Genomic DNA, 21,228 nt, shown 5'->3' on the forward strand with positions numbered 1-21,228 from the left:
ATGGAACCCAGCCTCAGCTGAAATCCTGACCCTGGACCAAATGTTGACCCCAAGCTGACCGTCAGCCCCGAGTGAGCCCTAGCACCATGTCCCACGTGGGGCTGAACTTCCCACTGAGCCCTATCCTGAGCTGAACCTTTGAGGGGACCTGTGTGTCTAGTGTCTAGAGGGTGGGGTGATGAGGCTGGGGACCCTCTAGGCGGGCCCCCTCCCCTTCGGCCCTCTCAGCTGGCAGAGTGCCCGGCCTCTGGCCCAGCAGCACTGGCCGCCCTTGACATGCTCTTCAGCTGCTCCTGGCCGGCCCCTTCATTTCCCCGTGGGGATCGATGATGACCCCTTCTGGTGGTCCCTCGCTAGAAACTCGCCCAGCTCTGGGTGGAGAGGTGCCGAGTGTTCATTCACGTCTGTCCGCTGCAGTCCCCTGCGTTGGGCTCATCCTGGCCCCCAGGGTCCCCCCCCTCCCTCACACCTTTGTTTTCTGTCCCCCAGGAATGTTCTCAGCGCGCCAACAACGGCAGGTTCACCCTGCGGGACCTGCTCATGGTGCCCATGCAGCGGGTGCTCAAGTACCACCTCCTTCTCCAGGTGCCAGCACCAGCCGGTCCTTGAGCCTGGCTTTGCCTACCTGAGTCTGTCCGTTGGGCACTGGGGCTGGCTTCCCGGGCTTGGGGCGCCAGGGCCCTCTGCGGTGGGTCATCTGGGTACATCCCAGCCTCCAGGGAGAGCAGGATGGAGGAGGACCTTGTGGGCCAGCCCAGTTTGAAAGCCCCCCCAGCAGTGGGCAGGCCCAGGTGAAGCCTGACTCTGGTTCCCACAGGAGCTGGTGAAGCATACGCAGGACACGGTGGAGAAGGAGAACCTGCGGCTGGCCCTGGACGCCATGAGGGTGAGTGGGGTGTGGGCCTGACCGTGGCGCATGCTGCGGAAACTCTCTGTGAGCCTCTTACTGGGGGCTGACCCAGGTAAAGGACCAGGCTGTGTGTGTGTGAGTGTGTGTGTGTGTGTGTGTGTGAAGCCACACTCTTTCCTGCCCCCCCCCAGGACCTGGCGCAGTGCGTGAACGAGGTCAAGAGGGACAACGAGACCCTGCGGCAGATCACCCACTTCCAGCTGTCCATTGAGAACCTGGTGAGGGCGTGGAGAAGGCGGGGCCGGGGCTGTGGTCACATGGGAAGGGGTCTGTCCCCTTCTTGGTGGTCACCCTCTGTGTGCTGCGCAGGGCCAGTCTCTGGCCAACTTTGGCCGGCCCAAGATCGACGGGGAGCTGAAGATCACTTCCGTGGAAAGGCGCACCAAGACGGACAGGTGGGTGGGTCAGCTTGGGTCTGGGTGGAGCCGGATGGGGAGGGGCAGGTTCCTAGGTGGGCGGAGTCAGCTTGGATGGGGTGGAGCTGGGGCAGGGGACAGGGAAGGTGGGGGGAACCAGCTTAGAACCCAGGAGCCCGGATTCCTATTGGAGGTTGGCCTCATCATGGATTTGGGGAGGAGTCTGGTAGGGATGGGGGTGGAGTCTGATTTCTAGAAAGATGGATGGGGTCCCCCAACCAGCGCGTGGAGCCAGGACGGGTGGGTGGGTAGAGCCAAGACTGACAGGTGGCTGGGCCAGCGCCGATCAAGTGAGTGAGGTCAGGGTGACAGTGGCCCTGGCCAAAGGGGCCAAGGAGGAGGAGGAGGAGGGACGTCAGAGTGCTAGAGGGACAGGAGGGTGGGGCTAGGAAGGAGGTGCCAATGGTTGGCAGGGGTCAGACCGTGGGGCTGCCCCGTGACCCGCAGGTATGCGTTCCTGCTGGACAAGGCTCTGCTCATCTGCAAGCGCCGGGGGGACTCCTACGACCTCAAGGTCTTTGTGAACCTGCACAGCTTCCAGATCCGGGATGACTCCTCCGGAGACCGGGAAAACAAGAAGGTGGGGCTCTGGCGCCTGCTCTCCCGGGTTGCAAGGGGCCGCTCGGGTCTGGGCACTGGCCTTGGGACTGCTCGGCGCATGCGCACACGGGATTGCTACAGCGCGCAGAACCCTGTTCATTAGCCCACTGAGCGCCCAGGGCCCATCCTGCAGGGTTAAAACCTGGCTCTGGGGCTCTGGGGCTAAAACCTAAAACAAAGCAGCTACCATCCTTCTCCTGTGGTGCTTCCATTCTTGTAGGAAGCAAGAAAAAGCGATGCTTTCCACAAAGAATGGGGCGGGGTGGAGGGGCTGTCTTCCCAGAGCCCGCTGGCCAGGGTGCTGTCTGTGGCCGCTGTCCCTCCTGCTGCTGGCCCTCTTACTTCCCTTTCCTTTCTCCCTCCTCCCAGAAGCTCCCCCTCCCTGGCTGCTCCTCTGTTTCAGGGTTCTCTGTTTCGGGGTTCCCCACATCTCCCTGTCTCCCTCCCGGTGCTAATTGCTCTCTTGAACCTGCCAGCCTGTGGGTCTGTCTCTCCTTCCAGGCTGGAGTCCAGGGGCAGGTCCTGCTCAGTGCTCTGTCCCCAGGTCCCTAGCAGGTGTCTCATCTCCCAGCAAATGCTCTGGAATAACTGATGGATGAATGACATCTCTGTGGGGTGTGTGTGTGGGTGGCTTGTGGTTGTGCGTGTGTATTCGGACATCCCAGGCAGCCCTTGACTAGGTAGGAGGGCAGGGTAGGAGGGGCAGAGACAGTCCTTTGTCCCTGTAGGGGAGGGGGGAGGGGATCATGGGCGCAGGGCCCCCTCTTCTGCAGGGACGGAGCCTTCAGTCCCAGCTCTTCTCTGCAGTGGAGCCACATGTTCCTCCTGATCGAGGACCAAGGCGCCCAGGGCTATGAGCTGTTCTTCAAGACTCGAGAGCTGAAGAAGAAGTGGATGGAGCAGTTTGAGATGGCCATGTGAGTCCCCCTTCCCCTCCCTCGTTCTGTCCTCAGAGGACTCCATCCTGCATGTGCAGGGCTGGGCTCTCATCCCTGCTCTGTCCTGACATGCCATGAGACCACTCTGAACTGCAGTTTCCTCATCTGGAAAATGGGAAGCAGGGTCTCCAGGTTCATTCAACCTCAGCATGTGAAGGTTCTGTGAAGCTTCAGCTTGGAAATCTCTTCTACTTCCTCCCCCTCCTCCCTCCTCCTCCTCTCCCTTTTCCTTTCCTCCTCCTCTTCTCCTCCTTTCGTTCTTCGCCTCCATCATCGTCATCTTCTTCCTCCTACAGAGATATAATTCACGTAACAACTGCACCATTTCAGAGTGTAAGTTCTGTGACATTTAGTGCATTCACAGTGCTGTGCGGCTTGTCACCTCTCCACTGCAAACCTTTCCCCACCCGCAGTGGCGACCCCATGCCCCTGGCCACTACTGCTCTTCTCCCCGTCTCTGCGCACGTTCCCAGCCCCACTGGTCAGCACAGGCAGAGGTGGAGATCCACCTGCGGATGACCCGACAAACCCGGCGGGCCATCTTCACGGGGACACTGTCCAGCCTGCAGAGGGATGAAGTGTCCGTCCTCTCTGCTCTTATCTTCTCCCTTCAGCTCCAACATCTACCCAGAGAACGCCGCCGCCAACGGGCACGACTTCCAGATGTTCTCCTTTGAGGAGACCACCTCCTGCAAAGCCTGCCAGATGCTGCTCAGGTGGGCGCTGGGGGGCCCAGGGCTCAGGCTGGCCAGCCCTTCCCCTCTAGAGCCCCCCATCCTGGGAGGCCCCGCCTTGACCTGTCCCTCTGCCTCTGGCGAGGACGCGCGCTGTGGGCAGCATGGTCAGCGTGCCCGTCCACGGTGCCGACTCCCCCCCACCTCCCCCTGCATTCCAGAGGCACCTTCTACCAGGGCTACCGCTGCAGTCGGTGCCGCGCACCTGCACACAAGGAGTGTCTGGGGAGGGTCCCTCCGTGCGGCCGACACGGGCAAGGTACCAGCGGGAGGAGCAGGGGAGGTGGGCTCACTTCTCTGTGGGGGGTTCCCCACCCTAACCCTTTCCTTTCCTCCCGTAGACTGTGCCGGAACTATGAGGAAGGTGAGACCCCCCCACACACACCTGCTTCCTTCTGGGACTGGGAAACCACAGGGGGCAGCACCCAGGAGACCCCAGCCGTGGGCACTGTCCTCTGCTGGGGAGGCAGGGATGGGCTGAGGGCCCCGGCTGGGCACTAAGGGCCATGCTGGCCTTCTCCCTCTCTCCTTGCAGGATAAGCTGCATCGAAGGGCTCAGGACAGAAAAAGGAGTGAACTCGGTGAGTGGGCAGGGGGCGCCGGGGGAGGGCAGGAAAGCTGGCCTCTGCTCCAGGGGTGTGGACCCAGGTACTGATCTTGATAATCATGCAATGCTCACGTCATGCCTGGATCATAACTATGGCCCCGGGTTCCAGTCCCAAGGAACTGACACCCAGGGCCCTTCAGAAAGAGCAACGCGATTTCTTTACTGGCTTTGCTCAGCTGCCGTGAAGGACGGTGGCAGAGTTGATTAAGATCCTCTTTCTAGCAAGGTGTGGTGGCACGCCCTGTAATCCCTGCAGCTCAGGAGGCTGAGGCAGGAGGACCTGAGTTCAAGTCCCGCCTAAGCAAGGCTCTGAGCAACACAGCGAGACCCTGTCTCTAAATAAAATACATAAAAGGGCTGGGGATGTGGCTCAGTGGTAAAGCACCTGGGTTGAATCCCAGTACAACAACAACAACAAATCTTCTTTCTCTTGGACCCTCTTTTCTTATATACTTTCCCCCCAGCCACACCATAGTCTCAGCTGGCTGGGCCACCTCTGGTCCTTTACCCCTACAAGAGGGTGAGGAATTCTTTTCTTTTTCTTCTTCTTCCTGTCCTGGGGCTGGAACCCGGGCTCTGGCGTGCCAGGCAAGCGCTCACCACTGAGCCATACCTCAGTGCCTATATGCTTTGCACCAAGACAGAAGACACATGCTGTGAGGGGCGAAGAGGGAATCAGTCTGGAGTGTTTGGCTCAGCAAACTTATGACCATGAGGTCAGCAATCAGATCAAGGTTTAGAACATTTTCATCATTTCAAAACGGGACTGTCCAGTATAAAATAAAATGAGTTGCCCTTAAATAGCGTTAACCTTTGTTCACTCAGACTAGCACTTCAGGTGCCAACTGTCACCTGTGGCTGGTGGCTACCCTGTCTGATGTGCACAAGTTTGAACACTTCATCACCACAGAACACTTTGTCAGACAGCATTGCTGGTCAGCACCATGTCTCCAGAGAGGGCCACTGTTTACCCCTCGTGGTAGAGTAGCTTGGCCTGCCTTTGGATTTCCTAGCAATGAAGCCCTGGGCGGTTTCATGTATGTTCTTTTTGCATCTGGTTCTTCTATTCAACACAAAGTCCCTGAGATTCATTGATGTGGTTGCTTGCAGCAGTAGCTCATGCTTTTCCACTGCTGTGTAATATTCCGTCGTAGGACCATATCTCAATCTGTTTATCCATCCTATTTATTAAAGACACGGGGTTCGTTGCCACTTTGAGGCCATTGCAAATAAATGCTCTGAACATTCTTGCTCCTGACTTCCAAGGGACATGCTTTCATTTCTCTTGGGTGTGAGTGACAGTGGAACTGCTGGGCCCCAGGTGGACGTGGGTTGGCTTTAGCTCTTGGCCTAGCTGTTGACATCCTGCCCAGCCATTCTCTGAAGTGAAGCTCATCCCAGTTCACAGATGTTCCAGTTTCTCACATCCTTGCCACCCCTGGGCGCTGCTGGTCCTTTTACTCTCAACTGCTTTGGTGGGTGGTGAGACAGCTTTGGAAGTCCTGCGTGCCACTCACCCGTGCCCCCCCTCCTGTCCCCAGGCCTGCCTAAGATGGAGGTGTTTCAGGAGTACTACGGGCTGCCCCCGCCTCCCGGAGCCTTTGGGCCTTTTCTCCGCCTCAGCCCGGGCGACATCGTGGAGCTGACCAAGGCCGAGGCTGAGCAGAACTGGTGGGAGGTACCGGCTCGGGCCCTGGGGTGACGGGGGACCCTGTGGGAGGCCAGGGGTGCAGGTGACCCCGGGGAGCAGGGTCCTGTCTCCCAGGACTCTGGAGATGGTGCCTGGGGTGGGGACGTGGACGCGGTTTCCAGGGGTGGTCCTTGTGAGTTGGCCAGGAAGCTGATATGGTTGGTACCTTCCTGGGCCATCCAGAGGTAGATGGGCAAGCAGAGTGGCCGCTGGGCAGAGGGGTGGACACACACACACACACACACACACACACACACACACACACACACACACAGCAATGAGCTCTGCCCGTGTTTCTGTCTCTGGTTTTAGGGCAGGAATACAGCTACCAACGAAGTCGGCTGGTTTCCCTGCCACAGGGTGAAGCCCTACGTGCACGTGAGTGCCTGGACGGAATGAGGGCGGGGGCCACAGGGGGGCCACAGAGGGCCCTGGGGGCGGGCAGACGTGGGAGGACCCCCTGAGGACCATCAGGGTGGGTCACCCCTCACTGCCCTGCTGCCCGCCAGGTGACCTCAGAGTGGGGCCAGGAGGGAGATCAGCCCCTCCCCCGGGATTCTTTGGGGGGGGGCTCCTTCATCAGGTGCGCGGGAAGGAGGAGGGGTCCAGAAGGTGGCCCGTCCTGGCTTCCCTTGGAGAGCTGAATCGAGTCCTGAAGACACGTTGTCCACTCTGGATGGACAGACCTGTCCCCCGTCCTCGCGGCTCTTCCCTGCTCACTCTTTACAGTTGCTGTGCACCTTTGCCGTACTCCCTAGACCTCGGACACCCCTTCCTCCCTCAGTCCCAGAAATGACCCCACTTTCCACTTCCCAGTCCAAACAGCAGTCTGCAGCGGGACCCCCGGCCAGCCTTACCCCCCCTACTTGCTCACGTGTGACCTCAGGGGCTCCTGGGTGACCTCAGGGGCTCCGGGTGCGAATCTACACATGTATTATCTGTTTTTCCTGAAACAGTTAAAAGTAGGTTTGTGGATTTATTTTCCATTTACCTAATACTTGGTGAGACCAGGAACCTTCTTGTTTGGAACCATAGCGTGATTTAAAAAGAAAGAAGGATGTACATTATAATCTGATTTAGTTCATTGTCTGTTTAGATTTTGTCAGTTTCCCTAAAAATGTCATAGAGAGATTGGGGTCCTGTGATCTCTCCACTGTCAAATTACACTGTGAGCTTCCTACCTCATCAATCTTTCCAAATTTATCGGCGGGTCGTCTGCTGTAAGGAAGCTTGTCTCTATCTCCATTTGCCTGACTATCCTTCTGTTGTCTCCCTGTCTGTCTGTCTGTCTGTTATCTGTTTCATCTATTGTCTGCCTACCCCTCTGTCATCCATCTGGTCTATTCTCTCTCATCATCATCAATTACCCACTTATTATCTACCCATTCATACCTATCATCCATCTATCTGTTATCTACCCGTCTATCCATCAACCTGTCCTTTATCTGTTAATCACCTATCTATCCATCATTCATCTCTATCTTTCCATTCGTTATCCATCCATCCACCATTTATCTGTCTCCTATTATCCATTACCTACCTGTCAATCATCTAGTCAATCTTGTATCTACCTACTATCCATTACCTGTCAATCAGCAAATCACTCCATCCATCAATCATCTATGAGGAATAGCTGTGGATTCTTACTTTAAAATTGTCCCAGCAGGAGCCCTGTCAGGCTGGTCCCTCTGTCCTTTTGACGTGTCCCCATCACTTTTTGAGCATGTCCTTCTTTTCTGACACAGTACCAGGTCCATCTGGAACTTTCCCGGTCCCAGTCTTGGAATTGACCTTTTCTCCAAGGTGCTTTGTCATGGGGCCTCGTATTCAGAAACCGAATCTGGGCACCTCTCCAATTTCTGCCTCCAAATGAGACTGCCCGTGGCCTCCTCTCCTGTTACACCGAAGGCTCTGAGAATAGATACAGCAAATTACCACTGTCCATTCCACCCAGGTCCCCAGCCTCCGCTGCTACCCACCTCACGACACGTAGGTCTGCATGTGCATTCCTGCTTCCCTGCAGTTCCCCCAGAGGCTCAGTACTCGCTGTTCTGCCACCCGACCCCCCACCTTAACCTGCCCCTCCTTGTCACTGGACTGGAACGTCTCATCTTCCTTATTCAACATTTGAGGTGAACTTTGCACAACATAAAGTTGAGTGTTTCCCAGTGAAGAGTTCAGTGAAGTTCGGTTCACTTGTGGTTATTGGGTTCCAGCTTTCTGGAACAGGTAAGGGCGCAGACACACAAAGTGACTTGGCAGTCACCTGGAGCCCCAGGGGGCTGACTGCAGAGGAGGTGACAGGCCTGGGGTGTCTTCTGGGGTGATAAAAAGCACTTAAAACTCAGCAGAGGTGGTGGGTCCTCCTATAAAACACACATCGCAGCACATTTAACAACTTAATCATCCTTCAGTTACCACTGCCAATGATCCAGTGGCACTGAGCATGTCACATGTCACAAAGCTCCAGAACTTTCTCGTCCCAGTCAACACTAACCCCTGTCCCCTCCCTGCCCCCGGCACCCACCCTTCTATTTTCTGTCTCTCTGGATCTGAAGACTTTGGGGACCTCCTGGGAGTGGACCCTGCAGTAGCTGTTCCTTGGGGACCGCCTGTCCCTGTGAACCCAGGTCACCCACGTTGTGGGTGTCAGAACTTCCTCCCTTTTGGCGGCTGAGTAACAGCCCAGGGTGTGGACGATCGCATCTTCCACCCTGGACACCTGGTTGTGCCATCCTTCGGCCACGGTGGGCAATGCTGCGGTGACTCTGGGTGTGCAGAGATCTCTGGGAGACCTTGCAATTGTGGCTGTTGATTTTTTGAGGAGCCACCCAGCGGTTTTCCACGGAGGCTGCTCCAGTTAACATTGCTGCCAACAGTGCGCTGGGGACAGTGGCCACGTCCTCACCAGCATTTGCTGTTTTACGGGTTTTTCTTTTTTCTGGTGGTGGGTGTGAGGTGTGCACTTTCACACTTATTTGGATGGAGGGCTGGCACAGGCTTTCTGTGAAGAGCCGGGTGCTCAGTATTTCCACTGTGCGTGGTTTGAGGGCCCTGATAAAACAGGTGGGAGGAGGACCCCTCCCCTGCCTGTGCCGGGGCAGCACCCCTGATCCCGGTGAATGGCACCGTGGCTGGCACATGATTGTCGGAACCCGTGCTGGTGGCGTGAGTGAGGGAGTGAACCAAGGTCGGCAGCAGGTGCCCGGCGGCCTTGGCCCTGAGTTGGTATCTGTCTCTGTTCTAGGGCCCTCCTCAGGACCTGTCTGTCCATCTCTGGTAAGTGGGACCCCATCCTTACTTTCAACCAGGGGTTTCGGGGGCAGGGCCCCAGGCGGGCATGGGAGGGGCCCCCAGGCCAATCAGCTCCTTGTCTTCTGAACCCTGGTTGCTGACCCGAGAGTCCAGCCCTGGGCTGAGGGCTGCTGGGGTGGGGACAGACAGGGCAAGCTCCCGACCTGGAGTTTACGGAAGGAAAGTAGTCACAGTGAGAGCGACGACGATGATGATGATGATGATGGTATCGGCAGTTTCCTTTCCTCCGATTTCATTTTTATTTTGCCCACGTATTGGATGTTGAGCAGGTGTGGCTCCTGGATCCTGCTAACCTGAGTTCAAATCCTGTGCCCAGCTGTAAAGCTTACCTGAGCCTCAGTTTCCCTCTTTGGGAAGCAGCTTGGTAACGGGATCTGCTCCACCGTGTTAAACTCCTTCTACTTGGAGAAGGGAGGAGGCCTTGGACGCCGTGTTCTGGGTCTTCTGCCTAACGTTGTGGGCAGCACGCGAAGGGATGGGCGTTTTACCATGGTTCCCAGGCAGGCTGGCCGCAGTGTGGGGTTATTTTTATGACCCTGCGTCAGCACTTTAATGAGCTCACTTAATTCCCACAATAACCCCTTGAAATACAATTCTCACTCCCCTGATGGCTGAGGAGGAATCCTTTGTTGCAGAGGGAGCTCAGGTGGGAAGTGATTTATCCGGTGTTGCACGTGGAGGAGGAATCCAGGGGGGTGAGGTTCGAACCCAAGGCTGCAGGATGTTGGCTCTGGGGGTCCCAGCAGTGAGCGCCAGCCCTCTCCCTCTCCTGAGTCTTGTGCATTATTACTGCCACTTGCCATAAACACCCCTCTGCGGAATGCCCCTCTTTTCAAAAAAGGAAGTTTTGGTCTAGCATGGCACAGCCCTTCCCCCAGTGCTTACAGCAAGCACCTGAGTCTGGATTCCAACCGGGTCTGCAGTTGCGCTGGCCGGTGGGGACTAGGGCGAGTCGATGACCCAGGCTGACCTGGGCTGCAAAATCCAAGGGTGGAGCCCAAAGTTTACGAGATGAAGGTACCTAATATGCTAATGCGACATTTTAGAAAATCAGAAACAAGGCAGAAAATTTGCAATGAGCAAAATATGAAAATTGAAAACACAGGATTCAAGATCACTAGGACGGAACTCCAAGCAACAGCTGTCCCCTACAATCTGTTTTAGTCATCATGGACTTTTTTGCACTCATTAAAAAAAAGTAACCAAGATGAAATTCAGAAAATTAGCTAAATTCATAAAATTAGTATTTAAATATTACCTACTTACATTGTCATATATCACATATAATTACATATTTTATGTAATCGACATGTATTATTTATATTACATATTTACCTTTATCTCCTATCATTAAACATCTTATATTACCTTTATAATCATCATATATTATATATAATTACATAGTATATAATTAATATTTTTACATATGTGGTGGTTTTACATTCATTTAGTTTTATGATATATCTATCATCTATTACAATATTTATTTACATTTGTATTCCATATTTACATTGTTCTATTATAAACAATTAATATTTATTATTTATATTGCACATTTACATCTGTAGCATATTGCAGACCATGTATTTTAATACACATCATATTTATTTGCTAGTATATTTATATTTTGTCTAAAGTATTGAACACTTATTATTTATAGTGCACATTTACATTTAAATACTGTTATTTTATATTGCGTGTATGTTTAAGTTCGTGGTGTATGTTATACCTGGTTGCATGTGGCACATAGCTAGCACGTTACCGTATTGCGTGTTCACATTGACGTCATGAACAGGTCCACATGTGCACGTCTATTCAGTGTTTCCCACACACACTGGTGCGCTTCCACCACTTCTGTCTGGTTGCAAAGCATTTTCTGGCCCCGAGAAGGACGTGTGCCTGCTGACGTTCACTCCCAATCTCCAGCTCCCGGCACCCAGGAGCCACTTCCTTTCCCGAGGCTTCCTTGCTCTGGACATTTCCTGTCCGTGGAGTCCCACGCTTGACACTGAGCGGGATGTCTCTGGTGCACCTGCTACGGAGCACCTGTCCGCACTTCATTACTTTTTATGGCTGGTTTTTCTTTTTCTTTTTTTTTTTTGATTTTTAAAACGTTGCATTAAAATACTATTTCATTACTATGTATCTGTGACTGGGATTTTTCCCACCCGAGGTGGGTGCCTCAGTCTCTCTACCCTACTTCCATCCTGGTCACCACAGAGATGGACATCCAGTGGGCACCCAGCAAAATGCCAGTAATGGCCAAATTGCAGAGACCAGCCAGACCCCACGGGTTACAAAGGCTGAGCCGTCCCCTGTAACCCGTGTGTCAAACCTTGGGTGATTTGCACAGCCTGATGGCCAGTGCCCACCCCAGGCTTCAGCATGGCCCCCGTGGGGCTTGGTGTGGGGTTTGAGGCCTGCTGGACTCACCGGCCCGCTCAACACAGCATGGTGGGTGGGGGAGGCAGCCTCCAGAGCTAACAGGTGGCCGCCCCGTGGCCCCGTCCCTGGTGTGTCTCCGCAGGTACGCTGGCCCCATGGAGCGCGCGGGCGCAGAGAACATCCTCACCAACCGCTCCGACGGGACCTTCTTGGTGCGGCAGAGGGTGAAAGACACAGCGGAATTTGCCATCAGCATTAAGTAATTTCTCCCTCCCTGCCCAGGTCCCTGTGACCTGGGAAGAACACCTGGTCTTTACTTTATAAAAGTGTCCAGTAAGGACGGCCACCTTGACTGAGCTCCTGCGGGACCCTGGGTGCTTCTCTCTTTCTCCTTCCTTCTACTTGATGGGCAACTCACAAGAAAGAGAAATGATTCCCGTGGAGGCTCGACAGGCTCTGGGTTGTCACCGGTGTCCTCCCTGTGGTGCGGTGGAGCTTCAGCACTTACACCCTCCGCCCGGCCCCGTGGGGAACCTCATCCAGCTCCTCCGGCCGCCCCGGCCTCCAGTCATCACCGTTCTATTCTCTTCTTTGAGACCATCTTTTCTGTTTCCACGTATGGATAGGAACACGTGGCATCTGCCTTTCTGTCTGGCTCATTTCACTTACCGTGAGGTCCTCCCGTTTATCCACATTTGTCTGTTCTTGGGAGTGGCCGAGTCCAGTCCCTGTGTGCGTGGACCACAGCTTCCTCGTCTGTCGCTGGTCACCTCTGTCCACTCCAGGCCTTGGCTGTTCTGAACAGTGCTGCCGTAAAGCTGGGTGCAGGTGTCTCCGATGGGCTGGTTTCATTTCCTTAGGATAGAGAGCCAGTAGTGGGACAGCTGGGTCACGGGGTCGTTCTGTTTTTACTCCTTTAAGCCACCTTCTTACCACTCTCCACGATGACTGGGCTGACCTACATCTCCACTGATCCATGGGACTCTTAACTCTGGGTCTCTGGAGGTTTTGTATTTGCTTGTGTTGGGACCCACAACAGGTAGATTTCTTTTCTTAGGTTGACGCGTGGGTCAAACCACCCGGGTGGCCTCCCAGCCCGCACAGGGGGTTTAGATTCAGGCCCCCGATGCACACGAGAATTCTTTTCCTCTTTGGGTCTTCTCGCCACCTGCTCCCTGTGGATGGGAGGAGTTCCTCTCCTTGGACAGTCCAGTGGTGGAGTGTCAGCTCTCCACCTCACGTGGGCCCTGTGGCTCATTTTCCATTTCCACCCAGTCGCCAAGACAAGCCCTTGGTTACCAAGATCAGCAAACCGGCGAGGGCAGCTCTCATTCTCATGGCTGGGACTTTAGTTTCGTCTTTATTTTCGTCTCTGGGGGTTTCCCTAGGAATTTCTAGGGGTTTTGAGGAAGGCCGCCATATTGGCGGAAGCGGGAGTCTCCTCCGTGTTCTTCTCCTCTGTGGCCTGCCCCTTACTGGCAGAAACAGTTCTCTTCTCCCATCTCCTTTGTATTTTCTGGTCCCCACACCGGTGGGAGTGGGGTTTCTCCCCACATGTTCGGGAACACTGCTTTCCTTCTGAGGTCTCGAGATGGTCCTGAGTCAGGGAAGATGCTTCCTCTTGAGTGTGAGGAGGACTTGAAGGCTTGGAGCCATCCCCCGGGGGGAGGGATTCCATTGGGGCAGCTCTGGTTTGGGGGGACAAGGTTCACCCTTCCCTGAAGGAGCCAGACTATTCCGAGGTACATTCCGAGGTTGGGGGGACACCCTGGGGCTGAGGCTCGGCGGGGGACTCCAGATTCAGGGCCTCCCGTCTGGTCCTCTCTCTCCCTGGTTCCAGGTATAATGTCGAGGTCAAGCACATCAAAATCATGACGTCAGAAGGACTGTACCGGATCACCGAGAAGAAGGCTTTCCGGGGCCTGGTGGTAAGGGCAAATCCACCCCTGCCCCGGCCTCCCGGAACGTGGTCGGCACCCTCCCTGCCCCTCCGTCTTCCATGTCCACCAGGGCCCTTCCAGGGAAGCCAAGGCCTCAAACTTACCCTGTTAGTGGCCAGTGATGATGATGATGATGATGATGGCCATGTAGAGGGCATCTGTTAAGGTCCAGTAGGTCACAGTAGGACTCCAGTCAGTCCTGGCGCTCACCCTGGAGTTCCCGCTTCACAGATGGGCGAAACTGAAGCTTGCTCTTCGTCTCATGTCACAAACCAGCAGCGGCCACCTCTGCCTGGCATCCAAGTTAGCTCTGCCTCATCTGCTGAGTGACCATTTTGCTGAGGGTTCAAATGCTTTGAGCGTTTTTTGCGTCTGTTCGGTGCCCTGTAATTTTGATGACTTCTTTGAGGCATTTTGAACCTGTTGTGTGAGGCATGTGGTTCTGACCCGTGGTCTGTGGAGTAGTGTGATGAACATCTGTGACCCTTCCACGTGCATTCGCTCGGGGTTCCATTTTGCCTCACACTCACTTTGCACTATTTGAGTGCAGTTGCAACAGGCTCCTTCACCCAGGGTGACGCTGGCAGGAGAGCCCCCAGAGCCGAGGTGTCACCACACTTCTCCACGCATTCCTGTCACCCCTCAGAAGTGGGACGTGCGTGAGGAATCGCGCTCTCGTATTCGTCCACATTCCCACCTCCCACCGCCCTGGCTGTGTTTTCAAGCTGCCCCCGGATCTGATCGGGCACCACCGTGGCATTCAGTTCCGCTCTCTTTAGTCTTTAGTTCGCAATCGTTCCTTGGACTTTTGTTCGTTTGTTTTCTTACTCCTTCGTGGAGTTGGCATTTTTTGAACCCAGAACTCCAGAGTGCGGGCAGGGTGTCCTGCAGAGCATCCTTCAGTCTTGACCCGAGTGTTTCCTGGTGATCATCAGCCCGCACATTCTGGCAGAGGTGCAAGAGCCGCGCCGCTGGGACTTGAACTCAGATCTGAGGTCTTACCTCAGAGGCTGGCTCTGGGCTCCCATCCTCTCCTGCCCCGATGGGGTTGGACCCAGGGCCTTCTCCTCCAGGCGGAAGGCAAGAGAACTTGCCTGCTCAGTCTCTGTGACTGAGGTCTCCATGTACAACATGGAAGGGTCACGAGCCGTCCACCACCAGGGTTCTCAGGAGGACCTGCTGAGGCGTGGTGTGCACCCTGGCTGGCCCATGGGCACCACACCTCAGCGGTTAGTGTCACCGTTAATTGTAAGGATCAGGACAGCACAGGAGAGCCTGAATCTGGTGAGCTGGAGACTCGGTGTCTTTATCAGGAAGGGGAGTCATGGGCCGTAAGGGGAACCGGCCTTAGGCCAGGTGGTCTCTTCCCCGTACCGTGGCCCTGGCTGCCCAGCCGAGCTTCCCACCATGGGGAGGATCCAAGGAGTTGCCTACCAGGGAGTCCAGGAGGGGACCCCAGACCGGCCTCCTGGGGGCTGGCCAGCGGTGGCAGCATCTCACGCCCTTCCCGTTGCAGGAGCTGGTGGAATTTTACCAGCAGAACTCCCTGAAGGACTGCTTCAAGTCCCTGGACACCACCTTGCAGTTCCCCTACAAGGAGCCCGAGAGGAGAGCCATCAGCAAACCAGCAGGTAGACGCCTCGGGTGGGGCCCTGGAGCTCCAGCCCTTCCCAGGGTGGAGGGCAAGAGTAGGAACGCACGCACCTCCCTTCCCAGGGCAGTCAGGGGGCAGACCTGTGGGACAGCAGAACTCCTTCCTGCCTGCCTGTCCACTCTGAGTGATTTGCACATTCCTTTGCTGGAATGGAAGGTGAAGTGGGATTACTTTTGTCTGGGAAGATGAGGATAGTAGGAGCCAGAAGGGGATTCACCTGCACCTGTTAAGGCTATCTTTAAAACAATCAATATCAAGGGAGAATTAATGTCTGTGATCTCCTCCCCCATAAGACAAGACTGATGGCACCGCTTTACTTCCTCTTCCTTTGCATCTCACCTACCAGATTTGTTGACATTAGGAGGAATTGTTGGATACGGTTTGTTTCATGTTAAGATAAGTAGGATCTATACTGTAGGAGTCTATTCTTAGTAATTGCATTTCTTCACAGATACAGTATCAAGAGTTATTTAGATCCCATCTGTGTTTGTTTTCCATGTTTTTCTTTATTTTTGAAATTTTAATTCAGATTCACATTTCATCTTGCTGGAGCGCATCCTGCAGTATATTTTTTTTTTTCAGAAAAATATACGTGGGTAGAATAGTCTCTGAATTCTTACATGTCCAAACAGTTTTAAAGGATGGATTTATAAATCAATTATTGTTAAAATCTTGTAGTCTTGAAAAAGCAATATCAACATAACACCCGCACTTCAAGACAAAAATTGCATCTATGTTCATCACCCTATTAAATAAACGTTTCTGTCAGCATGTTATTTGTCCTAGTGATACCTATGTATCTGTACCTTTGTCTATATTTACATCCACCAGTATACCATGTTACATATTGGTCTTGGTCTGTGTATGTGTATAAATATCTATTTTCAATCTTTGGAATTCTACAAATTGGGCCAGGGATGTAGCTCAGTCATAGAGCTCAAAGCCCCAGGTTCAATCCCCAGCACTGAAAAAAAAAAAGAATATTACAGATTAACTGTATATTTTAAGTTTCACTTTTATAATGTGAAAAGTTTACCATGAGCAACCTTAAGATAATTCAAATTAATAGCCTAGAATGATTTTTTTTTTGTACTAGAGATTGAACTCAATGGTGCTTACCACTAAGCCACATCCCCAGCCCTTTTAATTTTGAGATAGATAGAGCCAGAAGTAGGGGACTTCACTTGCACCTTTTAAGGCTATCTTAAAAAAAAATATCAAGGAAGAATTAGTGTCTATAATCTCCTAGATTATAGATAGATAGATATTTTTATTTCTTGCTAAATGGCATAGGGTCTCACTCAGTAGCTGAGGCTGGCCTCAAATGTGTGATCCCCCTGCCTCAGCTTCCCGAGCCGCTGGGATTACAGGTGTGTGCACTGTGCCTGACTCTAGAATAAAATTTTTTATCATTTTTCCTGGTCCATTTTCCTACAGTACAGTCACCCTCGGTCCCCACAGGGGATTGTTCTAGGGCCTCTCGAGAATCCACAGATCCTATCAAGGGGCATAGTATTTGTGTAAAACCTACATGTTCCTGCACACCTCGGTCATCTCTAGATGACTTGGAGTTCCTAATACGAGGTACATCCTACGTAAATGCTCACTATGCCACACCGGTTGGGGGACTATGGCCAGAGGGACGTCTGCACACGTCCAGCGCGGCTGTCATTCTTTCTCTTTGAGTATTTTCATGTGTGTTTGGTCCACAGATGTGGGACCTGCAGACACAGAGGGCTGGCGGTCTGTAAAACTCATCGTACATTCTCCGTCAACCATCTTCCTTGCTAACCTGGCTGTGCTGGGGCCGGGGCGTGGTGCTGGGCTGCTGGTGTCCTGCAGAGTCAAGGACATCCCGCACCCTGCACGGAGGAGTGTGGAGTTTGCCTCCTGAGAGCGTCTCCTTGCTCCTCTGCCCCCGCCCTCACCCACCTCTGTTCTCTACCCACAGCAGGGAGCGCCAAGTACTTTGGCACGGCCAAAGCCCGCTATGACTTCTGTGCCCGGGACCGATCGGAGCTGTCCCTGAAGGAGGGCGACATCATCAAGATCCTCAACAAAAGGGGGCAGCAAGGCTGGTGGAGAGGGGAGATCTACGGCCGGGTGAGGGATATGTGGGTGTGGGTAACGGGGGAGGGGGTGACCTGGCTGTGGGGGTGACCTGGCCCCAGGGCATGGCATTGGAGCTGAGGAGAGGAGGACGTGGGCTGAGGATCACATGGAGGTCTTTCCTGGCTGGAAGGGACACAGATTCAATTCATTTATGCAAGCTACATTTACTGACTGAGCACCTACTATGTGCCTGGCATTCTGCTGGGTGCTAAGGAGACAAAAAACAAGCGTGGTAAAACCACTGTCCCCATGAAACCCAGTCTAGAGGGAGGTTACAACCTAAACTTATGGGCCTGTGACCAAGCAGTGACCACCGAGTGTTTGGGTTTGAGATGAGGCCACACAGGTTGGGACACAAATCCAGAGAGAACCCTGTCCTGCAAATCAGGTGGCCTCTCAGAGGCTGAGTGGTGAGGAATAAATGAAGGCAGCTAAGTGAAAAGGTCACCAGTGAGGTTGCACAGAGTGTCGCAGGCAAAGGAACAGCACATGCAAAGGCCCTGGGGTGAGAGAGTGAGTCGCACGCGGGAGACGCGAAGGGAAGGATCGCGTCTGTCCTGTTCAGTGCAGTATCACAGGTGCCTGGAGCAGTGCCTAGCTAGCACACGCTAGTGTTCAGTACAGGAGGCATGAAGAGGCACGGTGGTCCCTGGGCTCTTGCCTGCTTGAATCCAGACCATCAGGAGTAGGGTGGACCTCAAGGCCCTTCAATCCAGCCTGCTTCTGCCAAACTCTAGTCTTTGTTCCACATAAGCACAGAACCTTCCGGTTTCATTCACTGATGGATCCCGGGGCCCCAGCGTTCTTCCTTGTTTGAAAAGTTCCTCAGAAGTGTTTGCTGGATGAGGACAGGGATAGGGAACTTATGCGCTGCCCGGGAAACACACATGAGGAAAAGAGCTGATTGGATAGTTGCTCAATAGAACAGATTGGTTAAGAACGTCGGAGAATGAACAGGGAGCAGTGGAGGAAATGGGATTTGGAAGAGCCTGTCAGAGTGTTTAGGAAGGTCTAGGATGTACAGGATTCACCTGTGAACCTCCATCTTTTTATGCATCCATCCATTTCTATTTATGCCTCTGTCCATCCATTCATCCACCCACCCATCCATCCATCCACCCATCCATCCACCCATCTACCCATCCACCCATCTACCCATCCACCCATCCATCCATCTACCCATCCACCCATCCATCCACCCACCCACCCATCCATCCATCCATCCATCCATCCACCCACCCATCTACCCATCCATCCACCCATCCATCCATCCATCCATCCATCCATCCATCCATCCACCCATCCATCCATCCACCCATCCATCCACCCATCCATCCATCTACCCATCTACCCATCCACCCATCTACCCATCCATCCACCCACCCATCCATCCACCCATCCATCCATCCATTCATCCATCCACCCATCCACCCATCCACCCATCCACCCATCCATCCACCCACCCATCCATCCACCCATCCATCCATCCATCCATCCACCCATCCATCCACCCATCCATTTACCCACCCATTTAACATCATCCATCCATCCATCCATGCACCAATCCACCCATCCATTCATCCATCCATTTACCCACCCATTTAGCACCCATCCATCCATCTCCACACATCCACGCATCTGCACACATCCATTCATCCATCTCTACCCAAGCATTTATCCACCCACCCCATGCTTCCACCGTCCATCCATCCAACAAATATTTAACAAATATGAATTGTGTGCCAGGAGCCATTACAGATTCTTGGGATTCAGACACAATCCCCTGCCCTGGTAGAGCTTGTGTACTGGGAGAGTGGGGTCAGGAGCAAGCCCATAAATAAGTAAAATATGTAATCAGTTGGAAGGTGATAAGTGAGTGGGCGACGGGAAAGCAGGGGAAGAGAGAACTGGGGGGCTGTAGAGATTTCACATTTGAATAGGGTGAGCAGGAAGAAGGCTTTACTGATAGGGTGGCATGAGCAGGGACTTCTAGAAGGTAAGGGGGGGGTCACCCCTGTGTATATTTGGATGATGTATTTTCTGGGGTAGAAGTAAGAGCAGGTGCCATGGTCCTGAGGCAGGAGGGAGCCTGCCTAGTGTGGTGAGGGGCAGGCGGAGAATGCAGAGGCTGCTCTGACGGATTCCTCGTCTCTTTCCAGGTCGGCTGGTTCCCTTCCAACTATGTAGAGGAAGATTACTCTGAATACTGCTGAGCCCGGTGCACTGGCAGAGAGAGGGGGACACTCCAGGCTCTGAGCCTAGGATGAGCCGGAAGCAGGACCACGGGCTGTGACAGGTCCCAGTGGGCGGAGAGTCTAGATGGACTGTCCAGGGCCAGCATCCAGTTGGCAGGACTCCCGGGATGGTGCCCTGCTATGGTTAATTTATAACTCGCCGACTGCCTCTTGGGTCCCTCCTGAAAGGCGGGGCTCGAGGCAACTGCTTTTAATAAAATGATAAATGCAGAGCTGGTGTGTGCCGCGGGGCTGGACGGGGAGATGGGAGGGAGCGCGTGCCCCAGTCCGCCTCCACCCTCCCTCTCAACAGACTTGAAGGGGGAGACGGTTCCTGTTACCTGGAGTCGGGATCACAGGATGTACCATTCACGCGCTTTTTCTACACAAGGACTTAACGACTGTGTTCTCCCTCCCCCACCTTCTAACTTTGCTGAGCAGGAGAAATGTCCGTTCTCCGTCAGATCATGTTTACATTCCCAGGGTTTGGCCCTGGGATGCTGGGGACACTGCTGGCTTTCTTCTGTCCCCTGTCACCTGCCGGACATCTTCCACACCTCTCTCGGCCCACGCAAGACACCTGGTCGTTTTCCTTTCACGTGGGGTTGGGACGGTGGTACAGCCTGGTTTTCCTGGGGGCCGGGACCCTGGTGCAGTTATGAATCACGATGCTTTTACTTTTCCTGGTTTGGATGATAGTTCCATGGTGACTGCCTTAGGGTGCCCCCTTCCAGAGGCAGACCCCAAGATAAGGATTTGAGGGCACACAGTTTTATCTGGCAGACGATCCCAGGAAGGAGCTGGGAAGGAGTAAAGAATAAAGATGGGAAAGGGACGGAACCAAGATAGGGCACATCCCAGGGCCACTGGACCTGTTCCTGATGGGAGATGGGGTTGGAGTTTAAGAGTGAGGAAGCTGAGGTACTGATCCACCCACTCCATCCACATGGCTTCAGGCTGCTCTGGTGGCCAGAGAATTCCAGGAGCTCTGGAAAACATCAGTCTCTAGGGATACGGGAGGTTTTGGTGGGTGGTGGGTTGTTGCAATGAAGAGATCTGCTGCACTCCAGTTAGGACCCCGGCTCTGCCTGCGCACCCCCTGCTTCCATTCAGTGCAGCCGCCATATGCAACGTGGGGGAGAACTTGGTGGAACTTGCTGCACCCGGACTCCGGGAGGCATAAGGAACCCTGTTTTCTTATATTGCCTTGAAGCTCTCTGGGTTGTGGGTGGGCTAGTAAGGTGTAGGGATCCATCTCCAGACCACCCGAGTATGACTCTATTCTCTCCCTTTCAACCGTCCTCCTCCACATTGAATAGGCCTGTTTACTTTTGTTGCAAAAATGTGAACTGATGGATGTTCTTGCACATCCATTATTTACGATCAGACTTCTTTTTTTTCTAAAAATTTAATAGGCTTGACTTTTAAAACTGCAGGGACATACACACAACATGCAATTTACCATCCCTCCATTTGTAAGAGCTCGGCTCAGATGCGTTCCGTGTACGGGCAGGGTCAGTGGCAAGGCGACTTGCTCTGCAGAACTGAAACCCGACCTGCTGATGGGCTCCGGTGCCCTCCCCCCCGCTCCCGGCCATCATTATCCCTATGCTGGATTTTCAGTGAAGTCCTTCAGGGTTTAAATTTTTTATGCTCATCGAGTCAAGATTCAGAATCTCAAAATAAACTTGAA

At 53.7% G+C, this 21,228-nt stretch overlaps 1 protein-coding gene across 9 annotated transcripts in view; it reads left to right on the forward strand.

Annotated features, from left to right (window-relative positions):
- The window catches only part of Vav1 (vav guanine nucleotide exchange factor 1), a 48,244-nt gene extending 28,478 nt beyond the window's left edge, over nt 1–19,766 (forward strand). For 4 of the 9 annotated variants that reach the window (XM_078034728.1, XM_078034748.1, XM_078034749.1 and 1 more), the window contains exons 10-27: nt 490–585; nt 818–886; nt 1,042–1,128; nt 1,220–1,305; nt 1,774–1,906; nt 2,734–2,843; nt 3,479–3,580; nt 3,760–3,857; nt 3,940–3,962; nt 4,134–4,179; nt 5,747–5,883; nt 6,208–6,273; nt 9,143–9,174; nt 11,738–11,854; nt 13,436–13,523; nt 15,052–15,166; nt 17,141–17,292; nt 19,461–19,766. In XM_078034728.1, the coding sequence (XP_077890854.1) occupies nt 490–585; nt 818–886; nt 1,042–1,128; nt 1,220–1,305; nt 1,774–1,906; nt 2,734–2,843; nt 3,479–3,580; nt 3,760–3,857; nt 3,940–3,962; nt 4,134–4,179; nt 5,747–5,883; nt 6,208–6,273; nt 9,143–9,174; nt 11,738–11,854; nt 13,436–13,523; nt 15,052–15,166; nt 17,141–17,292; nt 19,461–19,514 (1,611 nt within the window). In that variant the 3' untranslated portion in view covers nt 19,515–19,766. Of the gene's footprint in view, nt 1–489; nt 586–817; nt 887–1,041; nt 1,129–1,219; nt 1,306–1,773; nt 1,907–2,733; nt 2,844–3,478; nt 3,581–3,759; nt 3,858–3,939; nt 3,963–4,133; nt 4,180–5,746; nt 5,884–6,207; nt 6,274–6,404; nt 6,980–9,142; nt 9,175–9,479; nt 10,304–11,005; nt 11,356–11,737; nt 11,855–13,435; nt 13,524–15,051; nt 15,167–17,140; nt 17,293–19,460 lie in introns of those variants that run through there. The other 5 variants (XM_078034733.1, XM_078034736.1, XM_078034739.1 and 2 more) reach the window with 5 other exon arrangements.
- The last annotated feature ends 1,462 nt before the right edge of the window (nt 19,767–21,228 follow it).

Source organism: Ictidomys tridecemlineatus, chromosome 2, assembly GCF_052094955.1.
Source record: "Ictidomys tridecemlineatus isolate mIctTri1 chromosome 2, mIctTri1.hap1, whole genome shotgun sequence".
Lineage (NCBI taxonomy): Eukaryota > Metazoa > Chordata > Mammalia > Rodentia > Sciuridae > Ictidomys > Ictidomys tridecemlineatus.